This window comes from Monodon monoceros, unplaced genomic scaffold (genome assembly GCF_005190385.1).
Source record: "Monodon monoceros isolate NGI ecotype Baffin Bay Population unplaced genomic scaffold, NGI_Narwhal_1 Super_Scaffold_15, whole genome shotgun sequence".
Taxonomy (NCBI): Eukaryota; Metazoa; Chordata; class Mammalia; order Artiodactyla; family Monodontidae; genus Monodon; species Monodon monoceros.
Window position 1 is genome coordinate 1070650 of NW_021703771.1, and position 25008 is coordinate 1095657.

The 25008-nt window shown below is 34.4% G+C and overlaps 1 protein-coding gene across 1 annotated transcript in view; it reads right to left on the reverse strand.

Moving 5' to 3' along the window:
- Positions 1–25008, reverse strand: part of EYS (eyes shut homolog) — a 1642163-nt gene that overhangs the window by 568533 nt on the left and 1048622 nt on the right. The window contains exon 28 of the mRNA XM_029223300.1: positions 6429–6541. Coding sequence (XP_029079133.1) covers positions 6429–6541 — 113 coding nt within the window. The remainder of the gene's footprint in view (positions 1–6428; positions 6542–25008) is intronic.

Consider the following 25008-nt stretch of genomic DNA (forward strand, 5'->3'; position numbering starts at 1 on the left):
ATGATTTGATAAACATATATGTAGTAAAATGTTTATTATAGTCAAGCTAACTAACATATCTATCTCCTCACATAGTTACCACATTTTTTATGGTGAGGGCACCTGAAATTTACTGCAAATTTTCAGTGTTCAGTTCAGTATTATTAACTGTATTCATCTGTTATTAAACTTCGTGGTAGATATCAAAATTCTCCTATACTATTGTCCTCATGATGGGAATCAGCAACTCATGGCATGGTTCATCTACCCGAAACCATTACCCTCAGCTGGCTGTCATGAAAGGTAGGCAAGTCAGGGTAGACACATTCAAAACAGAGTTCCTACACCTGTGATAGGTTCAACTTCATGTGGCAAGCTCTCATCTCTTCAGTCCCAAATGTACATTGAATACTAAACCACAATTTCAACTCTTCTCCATCATCTGGTCTTTACTTGTAAATGATAATCACATCTCTAGGAAACCAAGAGTGCATCGATCTCATATCAGCACATTGTGGTGAGACAAGTATCAGACTGGTTAAAAAACTGGAGAAAATGATAACTTATATTATTTCATTTTAGATCTTATTTTATTATGTTTTTGAAGGTAATAAATGATCAACCTTTGGATTCCTATTTCTGAGTAATCAAATTTTTCTTTTAGATTTTATTTTGAAGGCTTATACTGTCTACTTAAAAATGATGGTGGAGGGTTTTTCTAAAAAATAAATGAAATTTTACATATTACTTAGGATGTTAAAACTCTATGCCTTAATCTTTTACTAATAAAACATTTAAATGAAATATTTATTTAATAGTAGGGCATTTAGATTGGCACCACAAATTTATAAGAGCATGCTATGTATTATATAACTTACTCCTTTTTGAAAAGCCAATAATATTCATTTAATGATACTAGTGGCCTGTTGAGATGATCTGTAAACAAACAGTTCAAAAGTAGAAAATGATCTCTTGTGCTTTCGGCCTTTTGTTTCTGAATCGTTGCCTTTGTCTTGAATACTTCTTACCATTATCATAACATACTCCTTCAGAAATAGTAATTATTTAAAAGACAGTACAAATAAAAATTAATCCAGACTACTTAATAATATATGGAGACATTTGAGAACGCGTAATAAAGGGTAAGATGGTTGTTTGGATATAATGCAGCTTTAAAAGTGCACAAAAATGGTATGCTGCCATAGTTATCTTTTTTTTTTTCACTCAATATGTTATAAGATCTATCCATATTGAAACATATAGGTGAATTTCATTATTTTCATCTGGCTTGTATTTCATCATGTTTACCATCCTTTTAAACATCCATTTCCCTGCTTTCGAATGTTTTCTATTTCTAATAAGGCTCATAAGAGTGTCGCTGGATCACATCAGGGTGCCTCTCTAGGGGAGAAAGCTGGAGGAGGAATAACTGATTTAGCTGTTCTTGACATCATACTACATTGGTACCTGATCCCTGATCCTGAATGGAAGATCAAACTCAGATAAGACATAAGCCAGTACATGGTAAAATGTTCCTGCCTGAGGTATACACTATGTAGTTATAAAGAACACAGGTGAAGTAAATATAGGTGCCTATTAAATAGGCAGGAAATAGGGGCTTCCCTAGTGGTGCAGTGGTTAAGAATCTGTCTGCCAATGCAGGGGACATGGGTTCGAGTCCTGGTTCGGGAAGATCCCACATGCCCCAGAGCAACTAAGCCCGTGTGCCACAACTACTGAGCCTGAGCTCCAGAGCCCACGCTCCACAAGAGAAGCCGTGGCAATGAAAAGCCTGTGCATCACAACCAAGAGTAACCCCTGCTCTCCTGCAACTAGAGAAAAGCCTGCTTGCAACTAGAGAAAAGCCTTCTTGCAGAACCCAACGCAGCCAAAAATAAAATAAAAAAAATAATAATAATAAATTTAAAAAAAGACAAAGCAATTTCTTCCATGTTAAAAAAAACAGACAAGAAATAATATAACAATCTAAAAGTGAAAGGATTTGTTATATAAATAAATATAATTGTCAATTCTATCACTGGAAAAAACCTTGGTAGAAAAATTCAAGCAAACAAAAAAACAAATAACAACAACAAAATAAACAAAACCCCAAATACCATAATAGGTGAATTGATTTTCTTGTCAGTGCTATGCTGAAATTTCCAGTTATTGCTGGATTTTCTTATATCACCAGTATGAAGTTGATTGCTAAGAAAGAGATGAGGAACTAGAATATACTATTCTAAAATTTTAAGTCTTTTGGTCAATTAAAAAATGCATCAAGCAAGAGATCCACAAATTGTGGGGATATTCACTTTATGTGTGTAAAACAGGAACTAGTATTAATTTTGGTTTTGGCTTCTCAATAGCAGCATCTCAGTGCTAAAATTAATATCAGATGCTAAGACTACAGTCTCTGTAAGAAAATTCTGAATCACCCGGAGTCCTCTACTGTAGAAACAGCCATCTGTAGAGAAGTCTTGTTGTAATAATCAGATAAACAGAGTGCCATCAAGCATTTTAAAAGAAAGCAGCAGTTCTCATGGGAGACCCTATGGAGTCTGGGAGGTCACAGTAATTTTTCATATGGCCTGCGAGGTTAACATATTTTTAATAATGATACTGAGATGTTATTTGACTTTTTCACTGTGTTTACATTGGCAGTGGTGATCCAAGGACAATGGTGGAGAAAGCTGCTGATGACTAAAAATAGTAGTAACAAGTTACACTAACGGGTATAGTGTTCTCTACTAACAGTTTAAAAATCCAAATTTCACATGAGTGTACTTGAGGCAGTGGCAAAATTATTATTTTTTAAAATTATAATTTATAAGTGTATGCCTTTTTACTAATGTGTGTGAAGCAAAGGGGAGTATGCATAAAGTATACTTCTCTGCATGCTGAAGTGTGAAGGTTGCCTCCAGAAGAAGCAATTTGTGATTATTTGATGTGTGAGAGCAACTAACTGCTTCTTTTCATGGCAGACGATTTTACTTGAAAGAACTAGTGTTCAAACTATGGTTATGCTATCTTAGGTATTAGGTAGACATTTTCTCAAAAACAAAATGAGACTGTCACTTCAAGGAAAACAACTAACAGTATTTGTTGCCAATGATAAAAATTGAGTGTTAAGGCAAATATTAGAATTTTGGAAAAATCTAAAATGCACCCTTTTGCACTTGACAGCTTTACAATACTTAAAGACACTCTGGTGAGATTGGAGGGAATATTCACAGATAAGATTTTTCAATATTTTATATTGATATGTGTTGACATTTAGGTTACCTGAATAACTCAAGGAACCAATATTTTTCTGGACATAGTACAAAATTGTGCATCGGTAGAAGATTCATTCAAAATGCAAGATAAAACAATGGATTTTCATTTACAGAATATGAAAAGTTCACTGATTGGATTTTACATTTCACATTGCAACTAATGTTTAACAGTCTATGACTTACCAAGTTTTGGTGTAATATCAAACATGAGTATTCCCAGTTGCTTGAAAAGGTTACTTAAGTACCACTATTATTTCCAAGTACATATCTATGTGAAGACTGAATTTCTTCAACTACTTCAACAGAACAGTTACTGGACAGACTGAATGCAGAAACATATATCAAAATCCAGTATCTTCATTAAGCTAGACATTAAAAGTATTTGCAAAAAATGTGAAACCACCAATCTTTTCATTATTTTTATTTGTTGATTTGGTAAGTGTATTTATTTTTCATAAAAATATATTGAGGTTATTTATGTAACAAATTTATCTTTTCATTTTATGAGTTAAATAATAAATATATTTTAAACTCTTCTGTTTTCATTTCTAGTATGGTAAATACTGATAAATAATTCCACGTAAAAAAGCTCTTTGCAGTCAAAATAATTTTTAAGAGCACAAAGACCAAAATGTTTGAGAATCACTTGGTACGGTGAATCTAAAAGCAATTTCATAATAAAAATTTTTTGAAGAAATAATCATAGTAGGATCACAAAATATTTTATACAGCACATCTTTGAGCATCTACTATCCCTGGCTCTGGGGAAACAGGAGTGGAAGAGGCCTGTAGAGTCCATGCCTGCAAGGAGCTCAGGTCATAGTAAGGGAGCCATCAAGGAAACTTATGAGCAAATAAAAACTACATTAAAATAGTGGCATCTCTTATAAAGAATAAAAAACAAATTATGGAAATAAAGAGTGACTAGGAGATATGCATGGAAGCTCACTTCGTTTTGGGAGGTCTAGGAAGGCTTCTCTGATGAGGTCATAGATGTTGAGAAGCAGCCAGACTAGTGAAGAAGGGCTTGGGGAGATGATGAAGGAGCTTCTGGAGATAGGACTAGAGGACAACTTTCTGGAAATGGTGGAAAGTTTGGCAAAGAAGACCAGTCTCACTGAACTTTAAACATAGAAGAAAGTCCAATTTTATCTTCTGTATAATTATGAGGGAAAGGTTACTTTTCTGATTTTTCTGATTTTCCTCAGAGAAGACTGAGGAATTAGAAAAATTTAAACTTTACTCAGTGTCATACAGCCAATAATTTAGAGAATTAGGCTCTGAAAACTCTATTACAAACCAATCCAATATAATAGCTCTCTTAAGAGAAGTGGTCTTAAATAAAATAAAGTGGTGGTAGTAGTTGATGAGAGGGACAGTGTAAATGTCCAGAGAAATTTAATAGTCTCCACTTGCTTTAACTCTGAACACAAGTAAAGTGCCTTTTATATGTTCACAGCTGTGTTGGATATCGTAGGGAGGGATAATTTCACTTCATATTTGTTAAAGAACCAATATCGCAAAATGGAGGTCAAACGACCGAATGGCATTGAATGTAAACAGAATAGGTCCTCTAGAGGAGAGAACAAGAAAAGACAAGGTTAAGAACTGCCGTGCAGATAGCTGAGATCACCCAATTTTTGGTTTTCTTTTATACTCATTTCTTTTTAACATCTTTATTAGAGTATAATTGCTTTACAATGGTGTGTCAGTTTCTGCTTTATAACAAAGTGAATCAGTTATACATATATGTATGCCCCCATATCTTTTCCCTCTTGCATCTCCCTCCCTCCCACCCTCCCTATCCCACCCCTCTAGGTGGTCACAAAGCACCGAGCTGATCTCCCTCTGCTATGCGGCTTTTATACTCATCCTTAAAACAAAAGTTAAATGTGCCCTACTTTCACAAAATTAAAAAAGTAGTTTGCTTATCAAATTGCTAAATTAACAGATTATTATATAAATTATAGAAAGATTCTATCATTTTCAATGAATTTGCTGCCTAGTGACTGCCCTTAATTCATTTAACTATAAGTTAACAGATCATAGTATTTCACACAGAGGTAGAGAGCAAAGAATTTCAGAGTTAAATATTAGGAAATACTGCTAACTGCAAACCAATTAAAAATGGAGATAGGCTTTCAACATAAATTAGGAATAAATGGTAAAAATTAGGACTTACTGGTGTTGGATTTATATTAAAATTTCTAGAACCTATTCAGTGTGAATTTGTAAGATATTAGGTTTTCATTTGATTAAAAACAAATCAAGCAAACAAAAAAGCACCCTGTATACCACGGCATCATAGCTGTCACATAAATATTTAAATGTATTAGCTAAAGAGGAAGCAGTGAGGAATGAATTATCCTTTTACTTTCTGAAGTATTTCCTTAATTTTTGAATACACACAATTTCCCCCTACCCATGAAGGAAACATTTGGCTATATTCAAATATGTAATGTTCTTATATCCTTCTGTTTTTATTTTTCTTAAAGCACTCTTCATTTTTATATGTTAATTTAAGTATTTCATCAATATCTCCTCTACTACACTATAAACTCCTTAAGGACAGTCACTGTGAGACTGTTTATTCACCTTAGACCATAGTGAATAGTAGAATTTCAATATTTCAAAAAATTTTAGTAGAATATATCAGTGTGTTTCTTCTGTTGACAAACAGGCTTTTATGCTGTCATGCTCCACCACCCTCTGCCCCACAGGTAAAGATTTCTGTATCCAGAAGCAGATTGTCTGAAAGGAATGTCACCAATAATGAAAATTTAAGCACAATGACAACTTTTTGAGAGTAATATTTTAGAATTAAACACTACCCTAAACAATACATCACATACCTGACTGTCAGTGTGCTTATATTTGAAATGCTCTGCGAGATGTTTTCTGATCATATTTAACTGATCATTTGTTGGTACATATGCTGAATCTTATACAGCACAAAGCAGAAACTCATTATAAATAAATGGTGCAACTTAATTGGGATGTAGCTTTCAAATGCTATAGTCTGTAAAGAAAGTAACGTAAAATGTAAAAGTGGAAGAGAAAGCAAAATGAAGAAAACATATTCTAGCCCTGATTAGATTATTTCAAATGGATATGTTACTTTTGGAGTGGTTATTTGAACAAGTAATTGAAAAATCATTAGTAGTGTCTTACCTGCAACTGTCAATGTGAATTTTTTTCACTGCATTGGATGGGATGAAAGATCTCCAGTTATTGATTTCTATAACTTCTATGCAGCCAGTAAAATTCTCAACTGGTCCAGAAATCTGACAGGGAGGAAGAGAAGGAGGGAGAGAGAGGAAGAGAAGCAGAGAGAGAAAGAGAGAGAGAATAACATATTATTTCTACAATGTATTATTCTTGCTGTAAACTAATCAGAGAGTACAATCAGATTGGGGGTCTGATTTGATTTATTCAATATATTTGTAGAAATTAATACAACTCTTTGATAAATATTATTCTAAAAATTAGTAGGAAAGATTACCACTTTAGTCAAAAATTACTTGGAATCTGTATCTTATTATGGTATGAATTACACAAAGTCACTCATATGAGTAAAGAAAACATTTTCATTATTTATTGGAACATAGGAGAAAAGCTGATACACTCATCTTATCCATCAAGAAGTTACACTCTTCCATCTTTTGCCTCTGTTCCATGTACTTTTTCTTTTGACATTAGTTACCTTATCCCATCCACAGCTATGGAACATCAAGAAAAATTTATCTTTCCAGGGGAAAAGGAAACACAGGATAAGCTACAAATATTTGTCACATCCTGTATCCCTGATGCATTCTGCATGCCTTTTGTGTTCAGTTGTGTTGTTTATTCTTTTTAGGAATAACTTGTGCAAAAATAGATATCCAGAAAGATTGCTAAAGAGCAAAAAGAGAAAATGACCTTGGAAAGCATTCATTTTGATGAACAAATATAACCTCTTAAAAAGACATGACTTCTCATTGTATTCACTGTGAATATGCAGTATGACACCAGTAATTATATGTCTATATAAATTTACATTATGTTAAAAAAAGAAATTAGAAAAACTAAAAGGATTCAATAGTTAGAAATGAGTATTTATTTCAGGTTCTATCTTCTGTTTCTCAATATTATTAAAAATTCAAGCTAAGGTGGAGCAAATCATGACCAGGGCAATCATTGAATTTAGACCCTGAAATATAAGTTGTCCACCTTGATTTCTGAATTACTAATATATACTGTTCACATTCTCAAGACTTGGCTTCTCATTGAGTGTAACATCAGAAAGAAAGAAAAAGAAAGAAAACAAGAAATCAAGAAAGAAAGAAAAAGAAAAACATAGATGGGAGGAAGAAAGGGAGGATGGAAAGAAAGAGAGAAAGAAAGAAAAAGGAAAGAAAGAAGGGAAGAGAAAGCAAGCAAGCTTTTGCCTTGTATAAACATTTTTTGGGTGAATGAATTTTATTTCATCTTTTAACTTGAGTCTTAGTTTTAGAACTCTTAAACATTTTCTTCCTCTTTCTGATGTAGGCTCAAATATACTGCAAATCCTCTCAGCAAGTAACACTCTGTCAAGTGTCAAAATTGACTGAATTAGAAAACAAAATATTATTTCAAAAAGAAGTCAGCTGATAACAAGGAAAATAGAAACATTTGGCTCTTACATGCTGCAGAAGGGGAAATATTCATTTGTAATTATTAGCTTAAAGTTTTTATGAGCCTAATGAATGGTTTTGTTTTCCAAATTTAATTTTTTTATTTTTATCTCAGTTATACATGAAACTTGCTTTTAAAACTTAAAATAAAACTTACATATACTACTCCTAAAACATCATAAACGTGAATTAGTAAAGTTTAAATTAAAAACTGAAAAAAATTTGATCTTAGAAAAATGTTTTTGATTGTAATGATTGTGAATGTTAAACTTTATTTTGACAAAGCTAAGCAATGGCATGATTTCAGTGCATATTTAAGTAGATATTTTTCTCTATTCATGAAGATCTTTATTATTTATGACAATGAAGAGTACAAAGAAACTTTCAGCTTTAACAATAAATATGAAGCCACCAGAGAGTTATACAAAATGTCGTGAAGGAAAATGCGTCTGATTATTCTATTGAGAAACTTCTTGAAATTCTATGATTCAGTTTCATTCATGTAAATTAAAAATAAATATTAATTAATTAATTAATTAATTTTATTATTATTTATTTATCATTATTATTTCTTTCTTTATTAATTCATTCACTGTTGTGGCCTCTCCCGCTGCAAAACACGGGCTCCGGATGCGTAGGCTCAGCGGCCATGGCTCACGGGCCCAGCCGCTCCGCGGCATGTGGGATCTTCCCAGACTGGGGCACGAACCCATGTCCCCTGCATCGGCAGATGGACTCTCAATCACTGCGCCACCAGGGAAGCCCCATCATTGTAGTTTTGATTTACATTTCTCTAATGATTAATGATGTTGAGCATACTTTCATGCGTTTGTTGGCAATCTGTATATCTTCTTTGGAGAAAGGTCTATTTAGCTCTTCTGCCCATTTTTGGATTGGGTTGTTTGTTTATTTGAAATTGAGCTGCATGAACTGCTTGTATATTTTGGAGGTTAATCCTTTGTCAATTGTTTCATTTGCAAGTATTTTCTCCCATTCTGAGGGTTGTCTTTTGGTCTTGCTTATGATTTCCTTTGCTGTGCAAAAGATTTTAAGTTTCATTAGGTCCCATTTGTTTATTTTTGATTTTATTTCCATTTCTCTAGGAGGTGGGTCAAAAAGGATCTTGCTATGATTTATATCATAGAGTGTTTTCCCTATATTTTCCTCTAAAAGTTTGATACTGTCTGGCCTTACATTTAGGTTTTTAATCCATTTTGAGTTTATTTATTTTGTATGGTTTTAGGGAGTGTTCTACTTCATACTTTTACATATAGCTGTACAGTTTTCACAGCACCATTTATTGAAGAGGCTGTCTTTTCTCCACGGTATATTTTTGCCTCCTTTATCAAAGATAAGGTGACCATATGTGCATAGGTTTATCTCAGGGCTTTCTATCCTGTTCCATTGATCTATATTTCTGTTTTTGTGCCAGTATCATACTGTCTTGATTACTTTAGCTTTGTAGTATAGTCTGAAGGCAGGGAGCCTGATTCTTCCTGCTCCATTTTTCTTTCTCAAGATTGCTTTTGCAATTCAGGGTCCATTGTGTTTACATACAAATTGTGAAATTTTTTGCTCTAGTTCTGTGAAGAATGCCGGTGGTAGTTTGATAGGGATTGCATTGAATCTGTAGATTGCTTTGGGTCATAGAGTCATTTTCACAATGTTGATTCTTCTAATCCAAGAATATGGTATATCTCTCCATCTATTTGTGTCATCTTTAATTTCTTTCATCAGTGTCTTATAATTTTCTGCATACAGGTGTTTTGTCTCCTTAGGTAGGTTCATTCCTAGATATTTTATTCTTTTTGATGCAAAGGTAAATGGGAGTGTTTTTATATTTCACTTTCAGATTTTTCATCATTAGTGTATTGGAATGCAAGAGATTTCTGTGCATTAATTTTGTTTCCTGCTACTTTACCACATTCACTGATTAACGTTAGTAGTTTTCTAGTAGCATCTTTAGGATTTTCTACGTATAGTATCAAGTCATCTGCAAACAGTGACAACTTTACTTCTTCTTTTCCGATTTGGATTCCTTTTATTTCTTTTTCTTCTCTGATTGCTGTGGCTATGTTGAATAATAGTGGTGAGTGTGGGCAACCTTGTCTTGTTCCTGATCTTAGTGGAAATGGTTTGTTTTTCACCATTGAAGATGATGTTGGCTGTGGGTTTGTCATATATAGCCTTTATTATGTTGGGGAAAGTTCTCTTTATGCCTAGTTTCTGCAGGGTTTATATCAGAAATGGGTGTTGAATTTTGTTGAAAGCTTTTGCTGCATCTATTGAGATCATCATATGTTTTCTCTCCTTCAATTTGTTAATATGGTGTATCACATTGAATGATTTGCATATATTGAAGAATCCTTGCATTCCTGGAATAATACCCACTTTATCGTAGTGTATGATCCCTTAATATGCTGTTGGATTCTGTTTGCTAGTATTTTGTTGAGGATTTTTGTGTATATGTTCATCAGTGATATTGGCCTGTAGTTTTCTTTCTTTGTGACATCTTTGTCTGGTTTTGGTATCAGGATGATGGTAGCCTCGTAAATGAGTTTGGGAGTGTTCTTCTCTCTTCTATGTTTTGCAAGAGTTTGAGAAGGAGAGGTGTTAGCTCTTCTCTAAATGTTTGATAGGGTTCTGTGAAGCCCTGTGGTCCTGAGCTTTTGTTTGTTGGAAGAATTTAATTCACAGTTTCAATTTCAGTGCTTGTGATTGGTTTGTTCATATTTTCTATTTCTTCCTGGTTCAGTCTCGGAAGTTTGTGCCTTTCTAAGTATTTGTCCATTTCTTCTGGGTTGTCCATTTTATTGGCATAGAGTTGCTTGTAGTAATCTCTCATGATCCTTTGCATTTCTGCAGTGTCAGTTGTTACTTCTCCTTTTTCATTTCTAATTCTATTGATTTGAGTCTTCTCCCTTTAGTTCTTGATGAGTCTGGCTAATGGTTTATAAATATTGTTTATATTCTCAAAGAACCAGCTTTTATTTTTATTGATCTTTGCTCTCATTTCCTTCATTTATTTTTCATTTATTTCTGATCTGATTTTATGATTTCTTTCTTTCTGCTAACTTTGGGGCTTTTTTTCTTCTTTTGCTAATTGCTTTAGGTGTAGTGTTAGGTTGTTTATTTGTGATCTTTCTTGTTTCCTGAGGTAGGATTTTATTGCTATAAACTTCCCTCTTAGAACTGCTTTCGCTGCATCCCATAGGTTTTGGGTCATTATGTTTCCATTGTCATTTGTTTCTAGGTATTTTTTGATTTCCTCTTTGATTTCTTCAGTGATCTCTTGGTTATTAAGTAGTGTATTGTTTAGCCTCCATGTGCTTGTATTTTTTACAGATTTTTTCCTGTAATTGATATCTAGTCTAATAGCACTGTGGTCAGTGATGATACTTGATATGATTTCAATTTTCTTAAATTTCCCAAGGCTTGATTTCTCACCCAAGGTATGATATATCCTGGAGAATATTCCATGAGCGTTTGAGATGTATGTGTATTCTGTTGTTTTTGGATGGAATGTCCTATAAATATCAATTAAGTCCATCTGGTTTAATGCATCATTTAAAGCTTATGTTTCCTTATTTATTTTAATTTTAGATGATCTCTCCATTGGTGAAAGTGGGGTGTTAATGTCCCCTAATATGATTGTGTTACTATCAATTTCCCCTTTTATGGCTGTTAGTATTTCCCTTATGTATTAATGTGCTCCTATGTGGGTGCATAAATATTTACAATTGTTATATCTTCTTCTTGGATCAATCCATTGCTCATTATGTATTGTCCTTCTTTGTCTCTTGTAATAGTCTTTATTTTAACATCTATTTTGTCTGATATGAGAATTGCTACTCCAGCTTTCTTTTGATTTCCATTTGCATGGTATATCTTTTTCCATCCTCTCACTTTCAGTCTGTATGTGTCCCTAGGTCTGAAGTAGGTCTCTTGTAGACAGCATATATAAGGGTCTTGTTTTTGTATCCATTCACCCAGTCTATGTCTTTTGGTTGGAGCATTTAATCCATTTACATTTAAGTTTGTTATCAATATGTATGTTCCTAGTCCCAATTTCTTAATTGTTTTGGGTTGGTTATTGTAGGTCTTTTCCTTGTCTTGGGTTTCCTGCTTAGAGTAATTCTTTTAGCATTTGTTGTAAAGCTGGTTTTGTGGTGCTGAATTCTCTTAGCTTTTGCTTGTCTGTAAAGCTTTTAATTTCTCCATCAAATCTGAATGAGATCCTTGCTGGGTAGAGTAATCTTTGTTGCAGGTTTTTCTCCTTCATCACTTTAAATATGTCCTGCCTCTCCCTTCTGGCTTGCAGAGTTTCTGCTGAAAGATCAGCTGTTAACCTTATGGGGATTCCCTTATGTGTTATTTGTTGTTTTTCCCTTGCTGCTTTTAATATGTTTTCTTTGTAATTAATTTCTGATAGTTTGATAAATATGTGTCTTGGTGTGTTTCTCCTTGGATGTATCCTGTATGGGACTCTCTGTGCTTCTTGGACTTGACTAACAATTTTCTTTCCCATATTAGGGAAGTTTTCAACTATAATCACTTCAAATATTTTCTCAGTCCCTTTCTTTTTCTCTTCTTCTTCCAGGACCCCTATAATTCAAATGTTGGTGCATTTAATGTTGTCCCAGAGGTCTCTGAGACTGTCCTCAGTTCTTTTCATTCTTTTTTCTTTATTCTGCTCTGCAGTAGTTATTTCCACTATTTTACTCTCCAGGTCACTTATCCATTTTTCTGCCTCAGTTATTCTGCTATTGATCCCTTCTACAGAATTTTTAATTTCATTTATTGTGTTGTTCATCACTGTTTGTTTGCTCTTTACTTCTTCTAGGTCCTTGTTAAATGTTTCTTGTATTTTCTCTATTCTATTTCCAAGATTTTGGATCATCTTTACTATCATTATTCTGAAATTTTTTCAGGTAGACTGCCTATTTCCTCTTCATTTGTTAGGTCTGGCGGGTTTTTACCTTACTCCTTCATCTGCTTTGTGATTTTCTGTCTTCTCATTTTGCTTAACTTACTGTGTTTGGGGTCTCCTTTTCACAGGCTGCAGGTTCGTTGTTCCTGTTGTTTTGGGTGTCTGTCCCCAGTGGCTAAGGTTAGTTCAGTGGGTTGTGTAGGCTTCCTGGTGGATGGGACTAGTGCCTGTGTTCTGGTGTATGAAGTTGCATGTTGTCTTTCTGATGGCCAGGTCCAAGTCTTGTGGTGTAGTTGTTTGGCATAAGGTGTGCAGTACTGTAGCTTGCTGGTCATTGAGTGAAGCTGGGTATTGGCGATGAGATGGAGATCTCTGGGAACTTTTTGCTGTTTGGTATTATGTGGAGCTGGGAGATCTCTTGTGGACCAGTGTCCTGACGTTTGCTTTCCTACCTCAGAGGCCCAGCCCTGACGCCTGGCTGGAGAACCAAGAGCCTTCCATCCACACGGCTCAGAGTAAAGGGGAGAAAAAATAGAAAGAAATAAGGAAAGAAGATAAAGTAAAATAAAATAAAATAAAAACGTTATTAAAATAAAAAATACATAATTATTAAGAAAAAACATTTAAAAAGTAAAAAAAAATACGGACGGACCGAACCCCAGGACAAATGGTAAAAGCAAAGTTATACAGACAAAATCACACACAGAAACATACATATACACACTCAGAAAAAGAGAAAAAGGGGAAAAAAATGTTGTTGCTCTCAAAGTCCACCTCCTCAATTGAAGATGATTCGTTGTCTATTCAGGTATTCCACAGATGCAGGGTACATCAAATTGATTGTGGACATTTAATCCACACTCCTGAGGCTGCTGGGAGGGCTTTCCCTTTCTCTTCTGTGTTTGCACAGCTCCCAGGGCTGAGCTTTGGATTTGGCCCCGCCTCTTGAGTGTAGGGCTGAAGGGCGTCTGTTCTTAGACAGGACGGGGTTAAAGGAGCAGATTCTTCGTGGGCTCTGGCTCACTCAGGCTTGGGGGAGGGAGGGGTTCATAGGCGGGGCGAGCCTGCGGCGGCAGAGGCCGGCGTGACGTTTCACCAGCCTGAAGGGCCGTGTGTTCTCCCGGGTAAGTTGTCCCTGGATCCCGGGACCCTGGCAGTGGTGGGCTGCACAGGCTCCCCAGAAGGGAGGTGTGGATAGTGACCTGTGCTCGCACACAGGCTTCTTGGTGGCAGCAGCAGCAGCCTTAGCATCTCGTGCTAGTCTCTGGGGTCCGCGCTGATAGCCGCAGCTCACACCCATCTCTGAAGCTCCTTTAGGTGGCGCTCTGAATCCCCTCTCCGTGTGCACCAGGAAACAAAGAGGCAAGAAAAAGTCTCTTGCCTCTTCGGCAGGTCCAGACTTTTCCCCGGACTCCCTCCCAGCCAGCCGTGGTGCACTCACCCCCTGCAGGCTGTGTTCACACCGCCAACACCAGTCCTCTCCCTGTGCTCTGAATGAAGCCTGAGCCTCAGCTCCCAGCCCCGCCCGCCCCGGCGGGTGAGCAGACAAGCCTCTCAGGCTGGTAAGTTTCAGTCAGCACCAATCCTCTGTGCGGGAATCTCTCCGCTTTGCCCTCCACACCCCTGTGGCTCCACTCTCCTTCGTGGCTCCGAAGCTTCCCCCCTCCACCACCCGCAGTCTCCGCCCGCAAAGGGGCTCCTAGTGTGTGGAAACCTTTCCTCCTTCACAGCTCCCTCCCAGTGGTGCAGGACCCGTCCCTATTCTTTTGTCTCTGTTTATTCTTTTTTCTTTTCCCTACCCAGGTACGTGGGTAGTTTCTTGCCTTTTGGGAGGTCTGAGGTCTTCTGCCAGCGTTCAGTATGTGTCCTGTAGGAGTTGTTCCACGTGTAGATGTATTTCTGGTGTATCTGTGGGGAGGAAGGTGATCTCCGCGTCTTACTCTCCTGCCATCTTGAAGCTCCTCTGTACTTGATTTTTAAAATAGTTTCCATGTTTCTTCTCTTAAAGTTCATATTTAATTTCAGCTTTTAGATAAATGTATAATAACTATTTTAAGGCCCTTATATGCTAACTATGTAACCTCTCTGATGTATTGCTCTTTTTCCTTGTACTCATTTTTATCCTGCTCACAGTCCACAGTTTCCTATTTTTCGTACTCAATAATTTTTTACTGCATATTAAATGTTGTATCATTACTATATTGTGTTTTTCCTCTATATTTTTTTTCTAATTTTCTAATTGTTTGTGGCAGTAAGTATAGTCTAGTACCAATTACTCATTCATGGCCCGAAAATCTATATGCATATTTTTAAATCAATATTTCCCCATGGTATATATGATGGAACAAAAAGTCCCCACTACAAAACTCTTACTGCTATATCTGATTCCCTGCTCATTTTTCATACTGTTTTATTAATTTACTCTAGTATTAGCTTTCAATTTTCTAAGCAACATGTTCATATTACTTGTGTATTAATTATTCAATTTTACATATTTTTGTAAACTTCCTTTTATGTAAGATTACATGTGTGCCATGTATACCAATTTTGGTTATATACATATTCAGCATTATATTAATAATAATTTTAGTTGCATCATAGTTTTGATTTAAATGTTTAAGCTTACATATTACCGTATAATTATTATTCAGAGTTGAGCTGTGCAGTGAACTATGGCAACATTTTCTTTCTTTTGCAACCTTTTGTTTTTACTCAATCTCATTATTGTCTCTTTTTATTGGCTTAGAGTTTATATTTTTATTATCCTCAAACTCTCTGCCAGAAGTATAAAACCCTCATCAATAATTCAAATACCATGACCACTTATTAATTTGATTTTTCTCTTTTAATTTGAATTTTCACAATCTCTTCACTGTCACATTTGAAATTTACTTTATAGCTGTCCTGTGATGAATCCACTCTTATCTGGTTTCCATATGTTTACTCCTTTATTGGCATATTCATGGATAATATAATCATAGTTGATCAGTATCAGCTTCAAACTGACAGTAGCAACTGAAAGCTCATAAAGCAACATAGGGCTAATGTAATTAAGCCCTATACTTGCTAATGACTAAAAAGTAGAAAGGATAATATTGTGATGAAAGAAACAATGACTTTGATGAAATACATGTGGGGTATGAAAAAGAATGGAGGGAAATAAAGAAGTAGAAAATTCAATGCTATGAATAGTTGTTAAATTCCTATTATGTATTTATTAGTTTCTCTAAAATCATTCCAAAGCTAGGGATCTTGGAAAATAACAGGTCAATAAAAAGATAGAAACCAGTAGGAAGTACCTATTTTGTGCACCTACAGGTAAACTGAGATGTTAACATGTAATGTTTTAGATGTCTAACTGTTATGTAGGATAAACACAAGTTGGATGGCAACCGTGTACTGTGTATAATGCCAACTGAAACATATGAATCCATCAATATCCTAAAGGTGGAACTTTAGCAACATAATGACAAAACAGTTACATAAAGTAGGAATATTTTAATCTCTAAATTTTAATAATACCTCCATGAATTTCATTTTGATATATTCATTAAATTATGTATACTTTGTAAGAATTATGGGATTCATGGGGACATAGTCTACAAGTAGAAAGAAAATAGAAAGTTGGTTACATCTAATTCTACAGATGAGAATAAAATTCATACATTGTTTGAACAAATATTTATAAAGCACATACTGTATAGTGAGCACAGGGTTACTATGTATGGTTATGCAAATTTTTCACTGACAAAAGGTCTAGCTAATGGAGTGGAGTGAAATCTGAGTTTTAACCCACATTTCTTTCCGCAAGCTATCTGCCCAGAAAGATCTACTTCTGTCCAACCAGAGGGTTTACTTTTACTAATTTAAAGTCACTATATAGTCTAGCATCTGTGGGGCTAGGCACTGTTAAAATATAATGTCAGTTAGAAAACCAAAAGTTCAGTAAAAAATGTGAAAATGATGACAGATTTCATTTTCTGATAATGACAGGGTGACTGGTTGGAGACCCAACCTCTTATAAAAACAACAAAATAGAGGAGAATTTAAATAAAAATCTGTTGGCAGAATAGAGAACTACCAAGGCAGTAAGGACTTGAAGGGCCAACGTCTCAGAGAGAAAGGAAGCACAAATGTGGACCTTGACATTCAGTGTTCTATTGTCTCTTGAATTACTTATGAATTTACAAGTGGTAGATGAAACTTGAAGAAACTGGGCAAAGGCTTTTATGAACATTTGGGGGCTAAGGGTGAAATATTGAAATTCATGAGCAATCATTCTTAGAACATTGACTACCTGAGACTATATTTCTAGCTTCTTCAAGACAGCAGGATTTTAGCACTGCCTAGAATTTATCTCACGGCCATTTGCGTCAGTGTTGTTGATTCATTGCCCTTTCTTCATTGCAGAAACTGACAAAGAATGTCCCTATATAATGGCACTAGAAAAACATGAGCACTACATCAACTGTTTTTCTGCAGTTTATTCTTTCTCTCAGCAAGGCCAGCCATGCTCCATCCTGCACACTATAATCTCTACAGCATTTACCCAACTCCCAAATGTTGATACGTATCATTGCAATAAAGCTGTCTCTATGTTGAAGGATTTCCCATGGATTTTTAAAATTATAACAGCCTTATTAAGATATACTTCACATATCATAAAATTAACCTATTTAAAGTGTACAACTTTGTGGCTTTCTTATATTAGCAGACTTTTTCAACGATTACTACAACTAGTTTTATAATAGATTTATCACCCAAAAAAGAAATGTCTATCCATTAGCAATCACTTTCCATTTTTCTTCTATATTAGACAACTGCTAATCAACTTTCTATCTCTATAGATTTGCCTATTATGGGCATTTCATAAAAATAGACACATATAATATTTGGTCTTTTGTGACTGGTTTCTTTCATTTAACAAATGCTGTTAAGGTTCCTCCATGTTGTGGTATGTATCTGTACTTCATTCCTTTTATTACTGAATAATATTTCATTGTAGGAATATACCATATTTTGTTTATCCATTTATCAGTTGATGGACATTTGGGTTTTTCCATTTTTTTGGCTCTTAGGAATATTTATGTGATTTTGTGTGGGCATAGGATTTAATTTCTCTTGGGTATATGACAAATCCAGTGGAATTTGTATCTGTTTTTGTGATTTATTTAAGTGTTTCTTATAGCTGCTTCAGTATAAATCTTGGAGAAAGAGGAACTAATAGCCGGGAACTAACTAGCTATGCTGGAGATTAATATATCAAAATTACTTTTAATTGGTAACAACCTAAATGTCCATCTAAGGGACCTCCTCAAATAAACTGTTATACCACCATGGGCTGTGAAAGGAAAATAGGAGTATCTCCATATACTACTATGGAGTGTGCAGTTGATACTGTGGTATTCACTCTGATCTCCCTTTAGAAGTGAGGAATTTCTCCCTTTTTTCCACTACTAGAGGTACTGATGGCAGACGCAGTTCCTCTCTCAGCATTACTTGAGAATTACTTAAGTCTGAGAATATAACCTCATCGAAGTTTTCTCTTCTTTCCCGGGGCAGTTTTCATCCAAAGACTGGCTAACAAGGACTGTAACATCCCGAGCTCCTGACCCTGAGTTTGACAAATCTGACTGGTCAGCTTTGGCAGAAACTGTATTGAGATTGCATCTCAGTCCAGCTTCTCCCCCTGTCAATTCTACTTCCTTCCTTTCACTTTCCTTTCATAAGTGGTAGTTCTATTAGCACACTTGAACATCTGCACATTAATCTCCATCTAGTCTGCTTTCCAGAGAACATAACCTGCAAAAAAGTGATAATCAGGATACACTTCTAGGTTAAAAAAGCAATGTGAAGAAAAGTATATATAGTACACTATTGTTTAGTAATGGAGGATTATTCATTTGTATGTGTTATTTGATTATATTTAACAACAAATGAGTAAGCCATAAAATATGTTTACTTATACGTGGAGGAAATAGTGTGGAGATGACAATAGAAATTAAATTTCTTAAACTTATATGTTTAGATATAAATTTGAATTTGAAACCATGTAATTATATTACATAATTATAAAAGAACATACAATTTAAAAAAGTAATTCTTAAAACTCAGTAGTAGAATAAATGATCCTAACTGTGTATCTAGTTGATGGCTTAAAAACACATAACCATTCTATTAACATTAAAACACAGTAATTTGAACATACATCCTTAGTGGAACCTTAAGGACAGAAAGAATCATCAAAAAGAATTAAACTTTTTTCAGTAATTATATGTCGGCTGTAGTGATGCAGTTATTCTGAGATAGATATGCCAATTGTATGATAAATAAAATGTGCATTATAATAATATTCAGAACAGAATTTTTTGGCATATTTGGAAGGAAAGGAACTAAAAAACCATGTCATTCTCAATTTGGATTGTGTTAGAATTAGCTCATGAGAGTTTTTTTCTAACAAAAAATTTTTTTCCTAGCTTTGACTACTGAAAGGGATAGGGAAAAATGACAGTATGTTAGCAAAGAATGGCTCTAGATTCCATTTGTGATCTCTAAATACTATTTCACAGCAAAAACATTTGGATTTCATGGAGAAATGCCTAATTCTTCATGAAGGAAAAGATAAGAAACCTTGGAAACACTACACAAAGGAACTAATTTCTTCAGCAAAATTTAGTACAAAAATAAAAGTAGTCAGAGAAAGATTCTATACATCAAATGATATTTGAGAGCCATATTGACCAATCACAATACCTGGATCTACTTTAATTTATTTAGTGTGTTTGCTTTAAACTATTCTTATAGAAGCTTTGAAAAAAACAGGAAAATGTGAAAAATAATATATGATATTAAGAAATTATTACTAATTTTTTAAATGTGATAATGCAACTGTGGTTGTGCATTTTTGAAGTCTTCTTAGTTAATAGAAATATGTACAGAAATATTTACATATCAGAAATAAAATGTTCTGATGTTTGAGATATACTTCCAAAACATTTTGAAGATGGATGGTGAATTACACTTTTAATACATCATTTTCTCTTTATTTTGTGTTTTTATTTGAAGTATAGTTGATTTAAACTATATTAGTTTCAGGTGTACAGCATAGTGATTCAATGTTTTCATAAATTATACTCCATTTAAGGTTATTACGGATGGCTATATTTCCCTGTACTGTACAATACATTCTTGTTGCTTATTTATTTTATACATAATAGTTTGTGTCTCTTAATCCCCTACCTCTATCTTGATCCCCCTTCCCTCTCCCCACTGGTAACCACTAGTTTGTTCCTTATATCTGTGACTGTTTCTGTTTTGTTTTATATATTCATTTGTTTTATTTTTTAGATTCCTCATTTAAGTGATAACATAGAGTATTTGTCTTTCTCTGACTAATTTCACTAAGCATAATACTCTTTTGGTCCATCCACATTGTTGCAAATGGCAGAATTTTATTCTTTTTTTATGACTGAGTAATATATATATATCACATCTTTATCCATTCTTCTGTTGATGGACACTTAGTTTGCTTCCATATCTTGACTTTTGTAAATAATACTGCTATGCATATTGGAGTGCACGTATCTTTTCAAGTTAGTGTTTTTATTTTCTTTGGATATATACCCAGGAATGAAATTGCTGGGTCATATGGTAACTCTATTTTTAGTTTTTTAAGAACCTCCATACTGTTTTCAATAGTGGCTGCACGAATTTACAATCCCACAGTGTATGAGAGTTTCCTGTTCTCCACATCCTCGCCAACGTTTGTTATTCGTAGACTTTTTGATGACAGTCATTCTGACAGGATTGAGGGGATATCTCATTGTGGTTCTGATTTGCATATCTCTAATGATTAACAATGTTGAGTATTTTTTCTGTGCCAGGGGCCTTCTGTGTATCTTCTTTGGAAAAATTACAAAAAGTGTATTCATGTCTTCTGACTACTTTTCAATTTTTTTTTTATATTCAGTTGTATGAGCTGTTTATATATTTTGAATATTAACCCTTTATCAGTCATATCATTTGAAAATATTTTCTCCCATTCATAGGTTGTTTTTTTCATTTTGTCAAATAGTTTCCTTTGCTGTGCAAAAACTTTTAAGTTTAATTAGGTCTCATTTGTTTAATTTTGCCTTTATTTCTTTTGCCTTAGGAGACAGATCCAAAAAATATTGCTGAGATTTGTTAACATCATATTGTTTTTCAAATGCTTTTATCAGGAATTTCAGAATTCTTATGGATCATTACATGATTATTATGTTTTACCATGTAGGCAGAATATTATGATATATTCTGTGCCTTGTTTGCTTTTGGTCTTTTAACCAGTAGCAATTATATTAAAATTAAGAGAAAAATTCTGTTATACATCAGTACTGCTATAGACTGAATGTGTCCTCCTAAAATTCATGTGTTGAAACATAACCTCCAATGTGAAGGTATTAGGACGTGGGGCCTTTGGGAGGTGATTAGGTTCTGAGGGTGGAGCCTCATGAATGGGGTTAGTGATCTTATAAAAGCGGTCCCAGAGCAATCCCTCGATGCTTCCACCCTACAAAGACAGCCAGAAAACTGCCATTTATGAACCTGAAAGTAGGTTCTCACCAGATACTGAATGTGCTACTGCCTTGCTGCTGGATTTCCTAGTCTCCAGAACCGTAAGAAATAAATATTTGTTGTTTAAGTGACCCAGTCTATGGTATTCTGTTATAACAGCCTGAATGGACTAAGACAAGCACCTTATTATTGGAATATACACACTCATGAGTTGGTAAAAGAATAACTGAATTGTAGAATTGCATTTAGTATTACAATGTGTGGATGTGTGATATCAATTTCAACTAAATAAAAGAACTAGGGAAGAAACATTGATACCTTGTAATGTACATTCTTTTATTGCTTGCATACTTCTATAGAGATAAGTAGAAGAAATGTCCCAAGTAAACTCTTATTTAAACTTGACCTATAAAATGTATTATTTAGATACGAAAATTTAAATGATCAGAACCTATCTTATCAACTAAACTACATGGCTGGGTTTGCTCTGAAGGTAAAGTGTCTATCACTGATAAGCCTGCCAATCAGTTAAAAAACAGAGCACATCTTCTAATTCATTTTGTAAAGCTCAGAAATTTTGACTTTTGCAACACACTTTCTTAGGACCATAACTTTGGCACAATTTCAAGTGTTGAAATTTAATAACGTATTAACTATATGAATTTCTATGTAGTTTTACCATGAAAATAATATTTATTGAAAGTAATATAAAAGTTAAGTCATAATTTAAGGTATGAAAAATAGGATATTGTTTGCTTTTAGTCTGATCAATTAGGAAAATGCCAACTGAAATGGAAATTTAGTCTGTAATATTGTTCAACATCAGATAAGTGTTGATGATTCTGTAAAATAAAAAAAAAGATAGAATCTTATATCAGAATAAAGTAAATCTATTCAAATTAAATTCTCTTTTCTGATTTTTCCATGAAAATAAATAAATATTATTCAAAATTTTATTTTTTTTTAAGTTTTAAAATAAAATGTGGGAAAACTCTTCAAAAAACCTAAAAGTTTGCAATTTACTGATACTTTATTTGACATTTGAAAGATTCCTGAAATAACAAAGCTCTTAGGGATTGTTTAAGTGCAGTACAGGACAAGGCAGATCCTGGCTTTGCCTTGAACTACAAAAGTAAAATGTATGGTTTTCTACCATTTGCAATGGTTACTTGAAGAAGTCAGTAATAAAAATGCAAGTCGAATGTTGCAGCTTCTCAGTTTTTTGCTAGTCACAATTCAGTAAATACAGAATGTATTTGGAAATAATAGAGATTCTACTATGTTGATACCGGTAACCAACTCACCTTCTAGTGTCCTTGTGACTTTAGAGTCAGAGTCAAGTTTGTCATAAAAAAAGCCATTTTGGCAATTTTGCAGAATTGTCTCCACATGGAGTCCAGTAATGATAACAATTTTTGTCCTACATAATATTCTTCAGGTCATGATATTACTTCAGTTCCCCAATCTCTAATGTTGGAATATAGGCTGAACATATTTTAGAGAAAGAAGTATTTTATAAAAGATTTTAGAGTCTGAAAAAATGTAAAAGCTGTAAGAATAATAGTAACATTACAGCAAGCTCTTGCATAAGAGAAATTTATTGCACCATATTCCAAACTTTAAAATTCATAAAATAATTCACAAACATTCCTCTTTATTCCCGACTTTACACTGTCCAGCACTTGCAAATAATTTTGATAGCTCTTCCCCAGGCTTTCAAAGCAGAAAAAGAAAGTCAGGCATCTGAGTCTGAGCACAAGAAGCTGACCTCACCCAGACCTCTTCTGGAACATCACTTTCAGGCATGTCACATGACTGCCCAGGCTACTTCCCTCCTCACTCTGACTTGAAAATGGGAAAAGAGGAAGATAGAAGGATGTTTTTAAGCTAAAAAAATTACAGTTTAAGCATTCACATTTATGCTGGGCAAAGACTTACATGCTTAAACACTATGTTTGTCTATATAAGGGTTAATCCAGTGTGTTGAAATCCAGTAATGCAAAGTTTTTCACACAGTAACAAATTGATTTGAGCAAAGATTTATCAGCAGGATTTTAGGATAACCAAGGAACCAACAGAACAAAACTAAGTGAATATTTGTGATTCTTTTACTTTTTTTTGGTCTATGCACATTTAATTTTCAGTTTTTCTTTACATTTAAGTGTGGCAAAAATGGAAAAAAAATATTCTGACTGAGGTCAGGCTGAACAAAGTAGTATTCTCAGATTCTAGAATTGTTTCTCTTTTTATTATGTATATATATATACCTATCTATATCTGTATCATATCTATATCTGTATCCATCTCTGTAAGTATTGATAGGTAAATTTATCAACTGTCTCTAATGTTCATCCTTACAAGGAGATCTGAGGCAGAATAATTTCCATTTAATTTAAAGTATCTAAATATATAAAAATAAAAAAAATATTTGTTTAAATGCACCATGTAGTAATTTGGAACAGAAATAGACAGCAATTCCATAAATAATTCAGCAGATGAGTGATGATTTTTAGAGGGAAAAAAAGTACTGAATTTTTTCTTTCTGAAAAATGGAATAGGAAAACATATTTTCAATCCTATTCCTCTCTTCTGGATCATCCCAATATTCATGTAAATATGATTTAGTACAAATATAAAGTGATATTCTTTCTCGATCCCTCTTGCCTCTTTAGCAACCATCACAGTAGTTTCTAGCATGGCTCTTCATTCTAGGTCCTCCACGTTCTGAATAATCATAAACAACTTTGTTAACCTATCAATATACTGGTTTCTTTATCTGTAAAATAAGAATGGTAATAATAGTACCAATTTCCTATGGTCGTTGGGGGACCCTAAAGTTAAAACATGTAAAATACTTTAAAATGACACCTGGCCCTTAATGTTCAACACATGTTAGCTAGTATTATTATCATGCAGCCACTTCAAAGCAAATTTTGAGAAATCCTGCTATCCTCACAATCTTTATTGTTTTCCAGTGTTGCTTCTTTCCCCACGACTGCGTGGAACCCTTGTCTGAGTCACCAGTGTTGTTAAATGGATGCTTGTCTTTTCATCTTACCCTGCACTTTTCTCAGTGTTGGCACATAGTATCTGTCGACTGACTGAGTGGATGCATGATTTAATCATTTTAAATTATCCATGATGGAAAAACAAAATCAACACACACATACTTGGTATGGTCTGAATTTTTGTATCCCCCTAAAATGCATATGCTGAAATTTTAATGCCCTATGTGATGGTATTAGGACATAGAACATTTTGGAGGTGCTTAGGTCATGATTGGGATTAGTGCCCTTATAAGATACCCTAGGTGCTCCCTGGCCCCTTCAGCCACCCGAGGATACAATGAGCAGCCTGTGACCAGGAAGAAGGCTCTCACCTGACCATGCTGGCACCCTGATCTCAGACTTCTAGCCTCCAGAACTGTGAGAAATAAATTCCTGCTACTTATAAGCTGCCTAGCCTGTGGCATTTTGTTATAGCAGCTTTAAAGGTCTAAGACATTTGTTTGCTCATTTTTTAAGCTCCTAACCTTACATCTGGATGAAAGAAAGGGGAACAGAATCATAACTACTTTAAGAACAAATATTGTTTTTGTCCTTTGAGAAAACATCAT